The sequence below is a fragment of the Peromyscus californicus genome, unplaced genomic scaffold (genome assembly GCF_007827085.1).
Source record: "Peromyscus californicus insignis strain IS unplaced genomic scaffold, ASM782708v3 Scaffold_7__1_contigs__length_154581171, whole genome shotgun sequence".
In the NCBI taxonomy this organism is placed as follows: Eukaryota; Metazoa; Chordata; class Mammalia; order Rodentia; family Cricetidae; genus Peromyscus; species Peromyscus californicus.
In genome coordinates this window covers 125,048,023-125,060,308 of record NW_026294595.1, presented here as the reverse complement: position 1 = coordinate 125,060,308, position 12,286 = coordinate 125,048,023, and the positions used below count along the sequence as shown (strand labels likewise).

At 48.7% G+C, this 12,286-nt stretch overlaps 1 protein-coding gene across 1 annotated transcript in view; it reads left to right on the top strand.

Moving 5' to 3' along the window:
- Abhd12 (abhydrolase domain containing 12, lysophospholipase) overlaps positions 1-12,286 on the top strand; it is a 75,309-nt gene that overhangs the window by 61,947 nt on the left and 1,076 nt on the right. The window contains exons 5-12 of the mRNA XM_052726601.1: positions 1,594-1,624; positions 3,126-3,171; positions 5,650-5,779; positions 6,706-6,743; positions 7,089-7,168; positions 8,094-8,176; positions 10,404-10,482; positions 11,355-11,482. Coding sequence (XP_052582561.1) covers positions 1,594-1,624; positions 3,126-3,171; positions 5,650-5,779; positions 6,706-6,743; positions 7,089-7,168; positions 8,094-8,176; positions 10,404-10,482; positions 11,355-11,482 — 615 coding nt within the window. The remainder of the gene's footprint in view (positions 1-1,593; positions 1,625-3,125; positions 3,172-5,649; positions 5,780-6,705; positions 6,744-7,088; positions 7,169-8,093; positions 8,177-10,403; positions 10,483-11,354; positions 11,483-12,286) is intronic.

Here is a 12,286-nt window from a genome sequence, read left to right as displayed (position 1 = left end):
AGAAGCACAGCCCACGAGGCTGGTCTCTGTGCCAACAGCAGACTGTTTGACTACTGAGTCACACATGCTCTGCACAGTTTACAGTCTGCTTTGTTGGGGACGAGCTGCAATAGGTTTCTCTTCTGCTTTTCAAAGACCAAGTAGCTATAAACAGCTCTTGTAGCATCTTTCCATAAATGAGAAAATTGTAGTCGGTTGTGACACATGTTTCTGGCAGTCACATGTTAAATAAAAAGGACAAAGCTTTCCTGTAGCTATGTCTGAAAGGAATAGGGTGACATTCAGTGATTTACTGCACCTTTCTACTCCCAGAGACAGCCTTTAGTGCCTGCATTCTGTCTAGACCTGTCTACACCCCCATTTCTCAAAGGCTTTGGCTCGCTTACTGACTCTCTTCTCTAGCTATCCCTCCCTCCCCAAGCAGGGTCCCATCAGTCTCACAATCCTAGCTTTGACATCTCCCAAAGGTGTAGTTTTCAGAGCTCTCAGCCCCACTTTCTTTTTTCAGTCAATGGAGGGGGCTTGGGGGTTTTAGGAAAGCTGTCTTCCAAAGATAACTAACTAAAAACATCTGGCAAGAGTTCTTTCTGGTCTTGAACACATTTCTTTGCATTTTTGTGCTGCAACATATTGGGTTCTCTCTCACTCACTCATGTGTCCCTGCCATGGCATTCCCATTTACCAAATCCCTGAAATAGCCTCAGCCCTCATTATAAAAGAAGGAAAGTAGGTTTGAAGGATGAAGAGGGGAGTGAAAAATGCCTGATAAGACTCTAGTCTGCTGGGGAGCTAGCCATTCTCATATATTATGATGAGAGCCAAGGGTCTGCTGATGAAGGTCCAGCAGCTAGGTCCAGGGCTCACTTACCTGTGTCTAGGTATATCCCATATGTGTGTATGGCACATGCATGTGAAGAGATACCAGTGTAACCTGATGAGGCAGTAGGCGGAAAGGTGCTCCCATGACCAGGGGTCCAGATAAGAAATGAGGGTCCAAATAGGAAGGTACCTGGACAAGTTCCTTGGGGCACAGCTTCCATACTCATAGGTAGCCCTGGCCCTAGGAAGCTGGGGATGTCTGAGTGGCACAGGCAGGCAGGGTGGAGGTCTGTTGTGTTTCTTGAATCTGAGTGGTAAGTGTTCATTCCTATGAAAAATTAGAATACACACCATAATTAAGAAATATCTCTAAGATGCTGGAGAGAAGTTTGACACCACTTACAGGGACCAGAGAGTCATGTGTCTACCATAGGTCCCTCTTTGAAATGGGGTTTGGGATCCCAGAGTTAAAATAAAAAAATATATATGTATGTGTGCCTGCATGGGTTTATGTGCACTATGTGCATGTGGGTGCTCACAGATGACAGATGGCAGAGGGTGTCGGCTCCCTTGGAACTGTAGTTACAAACAGTTGTGAGCTGCCTAAAGTGGGTGTTGGGAACAACTCAGGTTCTCTGCAAGAGCAGTAAGCATTTTTCACTACTGAGCCGTCTCTCTCGCCCTGGGATCCCAGACTCTCGTGGGTCATCCTGTGCCTCCCCTTGAGCAGGGGTACTAACACCACTTCCTGTTTCCTTCCCTCTCCTGATGCAGAGGAGGCGACCACCGTGTGGAGCTGTACAAGGTGAGTGCTGACGGCTCAACGGAGCAGTGCTGTTTGCTGCAGGCTGCTGGAGTAGAAGGGGTCGCTTGAACTGGCCGCTCGGAAAAGTCACCAGTCGTGGACATGCTGGGAGTGATGCTCGGCCAGTTCTCCCAGGGTTCTTCCATGGTGCTGCTTCTGGGGTGGGCTCCAGAAACAGTGCATACATGAATTTGCTAATGAGATGAAAGGCATTTGCCAATGTTTTTAATGTGTGTTCCTCAAATATAGAAGTGCTCTGGGAGCTATCCTTATTGTAGGATCACCCTTGGGGTGTAGGGAGTGTAAAGGCAGGTGGGATTTGAGTCAAGTTCCAGACAGGCTTTTTAGAAACCCCTGCAAGTAAATGTTCATGCCTTGGGCATGATATGGAATCCCCTTCTGTTTTGTAGTTTTGTTTTGTTTTTGTTTTTGTGTGTGTGTGTGTATGTGTGTGTGTGTGTGTGTGTGTGTGTGTGTGTGTGTGTGTGTGTGTGTACGCGCGCGTATGCATGCGCTTACCCTTGTGCAAATCAGAGGATAACTGTGAGAGTTGATTCTTTCCTTGCACCATGTGAGACCTGGGTATCAAACTCAAGCTTTGCAGCAAGTGTCTTTACCTGTTGAACCATCCTGCCAGCCCTGTGGTTTTGTTCGTGATCTTGGGTCTTGGAACCTTGGTACAGCATGCTTGGCCCACCTATGCCCGCCCTCCTCTCCTTAGAGAGTTGTCTGTATTTAATAGGGCAGAAGAGAGTATACACAGATATGTGGACCTAGTGTGCTCTGGGTAGTGGGAAGTTTTTATTCCCTGGAGTAAACTGGATCAAGGCAGGAAAGGTGAGTGGCTGAGAAGTTAGCAGTTCCCTTGATGTTTCTGTAGTAGAAAAGAATCTCCTTGTCCAGGCCCACAAGGCTTTGAGTGCAGGCCAGGAGAGGACAGGATTCACCAGGCTGCCTAGGAAAGTACCATGTCTTCCTGAAGGTGGAATGCTAAGTGGTTCTAGGTGACAGTGGTGGCGTGGAAGCCTCTTTCATTGTTCTGGGCACACCCTAGCCAGTGTATTGGGCACTGCACATGAGTAATGATCTTAATGAGAATGGACAAGGACAGCTAGTAAGTCTGTAGGGATTTTTAAAAATAATAGAGAAATTCACCAAAATCAGAGAAATACTAGGTTGCAGAAGGATTCTCAAATGAAATCTCTGAGGTCCACTATGCTGCATTAGACCTGCTGACAGTATCTGAGAGCTGTCTGGGAACTGTGGGAGCTGACCACTTGGCCATCTAAGCAGCAGCAGAAAAGGCATCCTTCCTATGTTGCTCAGCCAGAGGAAGTTAGAACAGTCTACCGCAGCAGGTCCAGGCAAGAGCTACATGTCAGCAGTCTGTAAAGTTCCCACTGTATGCAAGACTCAGTACAGAACTCTGGATGAGTTTAGCAGGAAGCAAGTTGCTCAGTCCAAGACATGTTGTCAATGATGGATGTTTTTCACTTCACAGGTGCTGAGTTCCCTTGGTTACCATGTGGTCACCTTCGATTACAGAGGTGAGGGTCTTTTTGAATGTATCCCTTGAAAAACAAAACAAACAAATGAATGTATCCAGACATGCCCTCACTTCTGATTTTACATGATGGGCAGACTTGAGTGAGAGCTTGGGGCGAGGCCGACAGCTTGTTTGTACAATGCTGGGCCTGAAGAGCTGTGCTGTGAGTGGGAGGAAGGGTAGTGGGTGTCTTGCTGTAGCTTCTGGGTGCTGACTTTCCTGTCAGTGCCTCTATAGTTTAAATACAGAAAAGACTCTTTTCTCCTTATTGGACTCAGATTGTCCCTGCAGCTGGGCATTAGACCCTAGCTTAGTAGCACAGCTCGTCTTGGAGAAATAATGAAAACTGGAAAAAGATCCATTGAGAACAGATTCCTCTGTCTTGATGGTCTTGATTCTTTCTTTTTGTCATTAGTCAGGGTCGCCACTGGGCAGACTGAGAATCCAGTTTGATGTGTGCTGTGAGCGTTCTGATAAATGAGCAGCAGAAATTCATTTTCAACCGTGAGCAGCTGTTTTAAAGGAATATTCTTCCATAGAGTCCCTTGAAGAGCTCAAGGGACAAAGGCTGTTTAGCTAGCTTGTTTGATTCTTCTGGAGGAGGGCAGTTATTCAGATGTCCTCGGGCCAAGGGATTGGGAAGGGATGGAAACCACTGCCACCTGCAAGTAGGTTTACATTAGTTTTCTTTGGTTGATATAATAAATTACCACAAAGCAAAGCAAATTTATTATCTTGTAGTTATGGTGATCAGAAATCTAAAATCTTTAGCAAACCCTGCGATAGAATTACGGTGTCTGAGGGCTTTGCTCTTCACTGACTTCTGGGGAGGGCCTAGCACTTGCCTTTCCTCGCTGCAGAGGCCACTACACTGTTTGGCTCATGGCTGTTTGGATCCTGGCATCTGACCTCTCTTTCTGTTATCAAAATGTTTATGAATACTTGGGCTTTACCCAGATGATCCAATGTCACCTCAACTCAAGGTTGGCCCATTAGTGGCCTTCCGTCTTTCTGCAGCTTAACTCCCCTGGCATGAGGTCACATGTTTGCCAGTTCTGTGATTAAGATGTGGGCTTCGCCAGGCGGTGGTGGCGCACGCCTTTAATCCCAGCACTCGGGAGGCAGAGCCAGGCGGATCTCTGTGAGTTCGAGGCCAGCCTGGACTACCAAGTGAGTTCCAGGAAAGGCGCAAAGCTACACAGAGAAACCCTGTCTCGAAAAACCAAAAAAAAAAAAAAAAAAAAGATGTGGGCTTCTCCAGGAGTCCTTGTTCTGCTGACTTCAGTGATGGCTTTCGATAAAGAGAGTTACATCAAGATGAATGTTCGGAGCCGGGCGGTGGTGGCACATGCCTTTAATCCCAGCACTCAGCCGATCTCTGAGTTTGAGGCCAGCCTGGTCTACAGAGGGAATTCCAGGATAGACAGAGAAACCCTGTCTCAAAACAAAACAAAACAACACAAAACAAAGGATGAATGTTCTGGGCTCAGAAAAATTAAGTGAAGAGCTGGAAAGCCCTGCTCCCTTTCCTGCCTTCTTCCTTCTCCGTGATGCGCAGGTTTTTGGAAACCTTCCTCCTCTGTGTGCTGAGACCCTCGGGTCATGAAGAGAACAGCTCTTCCCCTCCGTGTTCTCTTCCTGTAGCCTCCTATCAAGATGTCTCCGGCATCTTCTCTTTCCAGGCCAGGTCCCTGCCTGTCTGTGTGGTGTGGGACCACCCCATTCCATCTCTGACCCGGCTCCTATTTTCTGTGACTGTCTCTCCTTCCTGTCTCCCACAGGACATCCTAAGCCTTTACCCATGTCCCTCCCTCCTCAGGCCTTCTTCCCTGGGCTCGGGAGGCTGACGTTATAATTAGAGGGGTTGCTCACACAGCAGAATTGTATCTCTGGACCTTGTGGTGTATTCAGGTCACGTGATGGTGACTCAGTGCTGAGCCACTAAAAAGGCAGTGGTGCTTGATCTTTGCTGGAGACCATGAGGAGAATCAGGAGAATCAGAGTTGCCTGAGGCGGGAGCCTCCCCGGCTCCCCGGCTTCACCTCCCTGCAGCTTCATGACTTCCTCCTCTCTGACCTGCGCCTTCTGTGGGCCCTGGCAGACTGGGCTCTCCTATCAGCACACCACCTGGCCTGGCCCTCCTGAGTTTCAATGCTGGCCTGTCAATAGAGCAGAGGAAGAGCTAGGATGTTTATACCCGTGGGCAGGCACTAGCAAGACGTGTTAGAGGTTCTGGTGTGTGTTTTGCTGACTCTGTTCTGTTAGTTACCAATCTGATGTGCATGTAGACTGACAGGAACCTCTGGTTTGTCGGCCAGCAGAAGTAGGAGAGCTTCACTTTCGGGCCCTCCTGCCAGTCTCTCTGCCGCCAGAGCTGGAGTAGGAAGGAGGGTACAGAAGTGGGTCTGCAGGGCTTACGGGGCAGCTTCTTCGTGGCTGCTTTAGTTTCACAAGCTGCCTTTCAATTTCTCTTTCTCAGGTTGGGGTGACTCAGTAGGAACACCATCGGAGCGTGGCATGACGTACGATGCACTCCACGTTTTTGACTGGATCAAAGCAAGAAGTGGTGACAACCCTGTGTATATCTGGGGCCATTCACTGGGCACTGGGTAAGAGCTCTCTGGCAGGAGGAAGGCGTAGTGAAGGCAGGCCTAATCTGTGACCTCTGAGCTTGTAGCGGCATCCATTCTTACAGTCTTGCTTCCTGGCCCTGTGGTAGGGGGTGAGGGAGTGAAGCACCATGAGGGACTAAGGAGACTGAATTTCTAGAACTATTCCTCAATTCAGAAGTGCCTTCGAACCAATATGAGCAGTGGAGATGACAGCCAGTGTTCCGGGGAGCTCCTGTCCCCCGAGCATCTTTGGAGTACCACTAGAACACCTAGACTACCGTGTCAGGTGTGGACTAGTGTGTGTTTACCAACCATTGAGTCCAAGACCACTATGTAGAGATGTTTGGAAGCCCCTTTGTCACGTTGTCATGTTAAGCTCAGCAGGGTGAATCAAGAAGAAAGATGTGTGGTTAACCTGGATTCTGCTCAGCAAGGGCCCAGATGTTCTTAAAAGAGCCTTGGTCCTCAACCTTCCTGATACCTTTCCCTACAGGCATACTGGCTCAGCTCTTTCTTAGCCCTTTTTCCTCACTTGGGTGGCATCCTGCAGGCCAGGGTTACCTGTCCTTCATGGGGAGAGGGAGGCTATCCCATTGAAGGATACTGGCCATCTCTGCAGAGTATCTGCCAGGTGTTATCCGAAGCCAGCAGAGGTCACAGGACAGTAGCACTTGTCATCCACCCGAGTGCCAGCTGAAGGGAAGGGGGAGGGGAACCTGTGGGAGACTTCCTGGAGAGAGATCACATGCCTGAGGACACCTTTTAAGAAGGGTCAACTGATGACTCACCTTGTTTCGCCCACTTACCCTGGAGCCCCAAGTTAACTTCAGGTGGGATTCTCTGGGCCCTTTCCAGGATCAGTGCAGTCTCATCTAGAAGAATTTGCATCGTAATTCAGCTGAACTCTGTTCTTTTCTTCCCAGAGTGGCAACAAATCTGGTACGGCGCCTCTGTGAGCGAGGTGAGGGAGCCAGGCGCTGAGGCTGGGCACCTTGTTGTACATGTTAGTGGTCCAGCCCCTGCTACATGTTCTTGCCAAGCAAGTTCTAACTGGCAGGCAGCACAGTGATGCATGAGCTGACCATCAAGGGTGGGGCCCCAGGTGTGCTCAGTTTACCCAACCTGCCCTCCCAGTAGGATCCTCAAAAGTCATCTGGGGCCCCTTGGGGGCTGGGATTAATGGTGGTGAGAGGCCGGCAGAACTGGGTCCCTGGGCTTCCTGTCCTGTCCAAGCTCCCTAGCCACCCAGGCCCACTAGCTCGATCACTTCTTACCCCCTGTCCGCTCTCTCTGTTTGCTTATGTAGAGACGCCACCAGATGCCCTTATATTGGAGTCTCCGTTCACAAATATCCGGGAAGAAGCAAAGAGTCATCCATTTTCAGTGGCAAGTACATGATTTTATGAAAACTTATTTTCATTATTGATAAAATTGCTATGAAAATAAGAGCAAGTAGACAATGAAAATAGTTATTGTAAAGAATAGTTTGATGTTACTGAAGGACTCTCAGTTCTAGGCACTGGCCTGCCCATAAAGCTGCCAGAAAAGGGGACAGCTTTCAGCCAGGGACACTGGTACTACAGGAGGCCTTGGCCCTGTGGCCTCATGGTGTACCCAGTACCCATGTGACTTCACTGCACACCTAATCTCACAGCATCACTGTTCACTTGGTGCTGTGGGAGGCTGCAGACTATCTCCTTCCGTGGGGTGGGGCCTACACTTTGGGTACTATAGGAGGATTGGAACCCAGGCTCTGTGCACAGGAGAATATAGGCTGGACCTATTATTGTTTTCATTAGATTTCCCAGCAATACCTCAGATTAAAGCCCAGGTAATCCTTGCTGGGGACTCTAGGGTGGATCAGTCCCCATCTTTCCCTCTTCAGGTGGGAGCCATCTTTTTTCTGGCCTGCCCTCCCACCTTCCCACTTCAGCTCCTGACCAGTGTGTGTTCTGGAGTCTCTATGTTGACATGCTGTCATGCTACCACCTGTGGGCCACAGCACCCCTTTATTTTCTCTCATATCATTGGTACTGCTTTTTTTCTGACATTTTGTGAGGAAGCCAGCCTTTGATCCCTATTTCCTTGGTGGGTAGTGGTCTTCTGTCTGTGGGGAGTCCAGTTTCTGAGCAGGATTCTGGTTGTACCTGAGGTGTGGAAGCCCCATCTGATCAAAGCCAAGACAAAGCTGGGAATGAATGGAAGCTACACATCCCCCTAACTCCCTGAACCTAAACTGCCAGAACTCTTGGCCTTCCCTCTGCACAGCTATCTTAATCCTTCTGAAAAATGCTTTTCGTCTTGTGTTCAGATATATCGATACTTCCCTGGCTTTGACTGGTTCTTCCTCGATCCCATTACAAGCAGTGGAATTAAGTTTGCAAACGACGAAAAGTGAGTATTGTGGTCAAGTGAGTAGGAAGACACAGGGGTTGCCCGCATGACTCACTGCAGTCTGTTAGCCTGACAGAGTGGGGTTCAGAAGACTTGTGGCTGATCTCTAAGAAAGTGTCTCTTGAAAGGGAAAATCAAGCGGAGCTTTGTATTAGAAATGAGAAAAACATTGAAATGGCAAGGCAGACAGGTGTGTGCATGCCACGGTTTGTGTACGGAGTCAGAGTCTCAGGAGTCCGTTTTCTCTGTCCACCTTGTTAGGCAGGTTCTCTTGCTGTTTCTGCCATGCTGCATACTCTAGGCTACCTGACCCGCAAGGTTCTGGGCCATTCTCCTGCCTCTGTCTTCTGTTTTACTCACTTCAGGAGTGCTGGGATTTTAGACGCCTGCCATCACATTGATCTTTTTTAACACATACTCCGGAAATCCAATTAGTTTGTCAGGCTTGCACAGTGAATGCTTTTACCCACTGAACAAGTAGATAATAACAGTAGTCATTATAAAAGGTCCAGTCTTTTCACTAGCACAGAAATAAAGAATTTTAAAAGATTAATAGCACATTTTGTCCATATAATTCTTTTCTTCAGTCTTGAAACCACGACTCCTGAATAGACATTAAAGCAGTATTTAAATTTAACAGTGAACACATTGAAATAGAGGTTTATACATAAAGTACTTTTCCTTCAAGTACGTATTTTTGTTCTAAAAATTAAAATGTACCAGATTAAAATTTCAGTAAACCATTACAAACAAAACCCCTTGCTTAATTAAGTATTGCCATTGTAGATCTTAAAGGAAAGTTATCTGTATAAGGCAAATTTCTTTAAAAACAGGTGGACCTGGGAAGCTACCTTTGGCTCCAACTCTCCCACAAAGATAGATAGCATATGTGTAGCTGCAGGACCACACACCAATAAACCCTTAACCTTCACATCAGCCTCACGTGTGGATGGGGCCTTCCTCAGCTCAGACGGGCAGTTTCTGTACCAAGGACTTGCCACTTTCTCCAGGGGCTCAGGTTGAAGGAACCAGCTCATCAGATGTTCCACCGTCAGTCAAGGAGACAGCTTAGTCAGTGAAATGCTTGTCTTGCAAGCATGAAGACCTGGGGTTAAGCTCCAGAACCCTGTTAAAAAGCCAGGCAAGATGGTACATGTTTGTAATCCCAGGGCTAGGAAGGCAGAGACAGGCTTCCGTGGGGCGCTCTGGCCAGCCAGTCTAGCCCTACTTGCTGAATTATAGGTCAGTGAGAGATCCTGCTTCAAAACAAAAGGTAGCTGGGCACCTGAGGATGATGTCCAAGATTGTCCTCTGGCCTTTACCTACACATGCATACGTGTGTGGGTATATACACAAGAAACGTTCCACCACTGAGTCATGTGTGTGCTGGGTCCACTAGTGGGAGGCTGTGTTTGGGTGGCAGGCTGTCTCAAGGCTTGGTCGCGCTCCATGTGCTAGGATGGCACTGTGCTGCCCTCGGGGAATGCACACATCTGCTGGGGTGGTCCTGTCCAGTCTTGTCAGCTCGTCTTTCTACTATGGCTTGTGGAAGAACTCTGGCTCTGTTGGACCTATTGTCCCATTTACCATCAAAGGTTCAAAGTTAGAGTGCCTTAAATCTTATCAGTTACACCAGAGATTAAATAGAGTACTGATTCTTTTAACCAACAGATTCATAGTAACATGCACTTGCAGTAAGCCTCTTAGAAGACTTAAGTATTCCCACTTACAAAGATTCTTTTTAACTTTTTTTTTTTTTTTGGTTTTTTGAGACAGGGTTTCTCTGTGTAGCTTTGCGCCTTTCCTGGAACTCACTTTGGAGACCAGGCTGGCCTCGAACTCACAGAGATCCGCCTGGCTCTGCCTCCCAAGTGCTGGGATTAAAGGCGTGCGCCACCACCGCCCGGCTGATTTTTTTTGAGACAGGATTTCTCTGTGTAGTTTTGGAACATATCCCAGAACTCACTCTGTAGACTAGGCTGGCCTTGAACTCACAGAGAGAGAGAGAGATCCACCTGCCTTTGCCTCTTGAGTGTACATACTGATTTAAAAAACAGAACAAAACAAAACCCTGAGAAGTTATTTCTTAGCTCTATAGTGAAAAGAAACCCTATTATATCCAGACTGTTAAGCACCAAGGCAGAACACACCATAAACCCAGATCCCTGCCAGGGTGAGGGTGCAGGTGACCCCTCTTTGGTCTCCACCTAGCTCCTTTCTCCTACAGTGTGAAGCACATCTCCTGTCCTCTGCTCATCTTGCACGCTGAGGATGACCCAGTTGTGCCCTTTCATCTTGGCAAAAAGGTAGGTGCTGTGTGACTCTGCCCCTGTTGCAGTGGGTGCCACTGGCCCCACGTGTGGATTAGGTTGGGCATGCAAGGTAGGGTGTAATGGAGTGGGTTCAGGTCACACTAGTCTGCATCTTCTCCAGGTGCTTGACAGCCTATGAGGTCTGATGTCAGGGTCAAGAGCAGACGGCTGTTGTATCCATCAGAAACTATGACAGACAAGCATTAGAACCGAGGGGACAACACCCGGCCCAGCTGGCAGAACTGATGTGAAGATAGCCAGTCTGTCTTCTTGCCTGTGGGGATAAACTGCAAGGACATTGCACTTGTTTCGACTAAATCTGCTTTGACTTTGCTGCTAGGAAGCTAGATTAGATTTGTGGAGGGGAATAAAAGTGGAATAAAGAATACCATGTGGGTCCTTGGCATATGAGCAAGTGAGCCTAGAGGAGTGCATGCCGTGCCTCGCCAGCCTAGGACTTGGCCTGGGACTCACTTTGAGCAGGCTTCATAAAGTACACAGACGCTGAAGCCATTCTGAGAGTGCGAACTGCCCAGCAATGCACCTCTGGTGCATGGAGCTGAGGTGGGATTCCATTGCCTTTGCCATTGGAGCCGCCCCCACTTAGCCGTTCCTCAGAGGAAGAGCACTCTGGAGGTATAAGGGCAAAAAAAAGGGCCTTAAATGGTGGGCTTAAGGAGTAGCCCTGCCTAGTGTTTGGCCCATTAGCCCGGACTCGGGCTTCTTGGACCCTGGCTGTTGCGGGCTGTAATAGCAAAAGCAGTGTCCATGGGCACTTGTGCTGTGCTCTGGAGGAGGCACCCAGTCTTTGTTGCGAGAGAGGTCTCCACTGGGCTCTGGGCTCATTCATCCCTCCCTCTCACCAGCTGTATAACATTGCTGCACCATCTCGAAGCTTCCGAGACTTCAAAGTTCAGTTTGTGCCCTTTCACTCAGACCTTGGCTACAGGCATAAGTACATCTACAAGAGCCCTGAGCTCCCACGGATACTGAGGTGAGACATTCTCTCCCAACCCATGCGCCTCTCCTGGATAGTGACGCCTCCACAACTAGCTGTGCAGCAAATGGCCACCACTGAAGCCATTTGAGGCGCTCAGTGGCCTGCCACAGTCACGGTGATTCAGGAGCCTCCCACTAACATCACAAAGGAGTTACCAAGTATGTTTCACTTCCTTCTGGATAATTCTTAGTAGGTGGGGCCTATGTCTCCCCGTACACATTGTACAGACCCACATGAACATGTATAGGGGGAGTACCTAACACAGTGTACACATGCACCATCCTCACTCACAGACTGCCGTGTGTGTATAGGAGTGTGGGCACATCCTAAAGGCCTTTCAGTGTGCATATGTACCACTCCCGGTACACAGAAATGTACAGGAGTACTCAGACACAGCTTCCTGAAAGGAGGGCATGCTTCTGGCTACTGCACACTAATCATATTCTTAGACAGAATGTAGGCTGCAGCCCAGAAAGCCAAAGGCCCCCATCTGGCCTGGGCCCGGAGCCCAAGTATGAATGTGGAGTAAGAAGGAGCAGAGTTTCAAATGACAGGCCCTGCCTCTCATGCATGCCTATCCTCCATGCTTCTATGAAGATTTCCCCATATCATCACCTAGTGACCCAGGTTCCACCCACCACCGCTCACAGCAGCCCTGGTCACAAGTGTAACCCTCCCTGCACACCAAGGAGAGGGTGCATACTTGGGCTGCTGTGTAGCACATGACCCAGGGCACTGGGCCCGGGGAGAGCCCTGTTGCTGCTGAGTGTGACAGTTCTGCTGTTTGTGCTGGTAAGC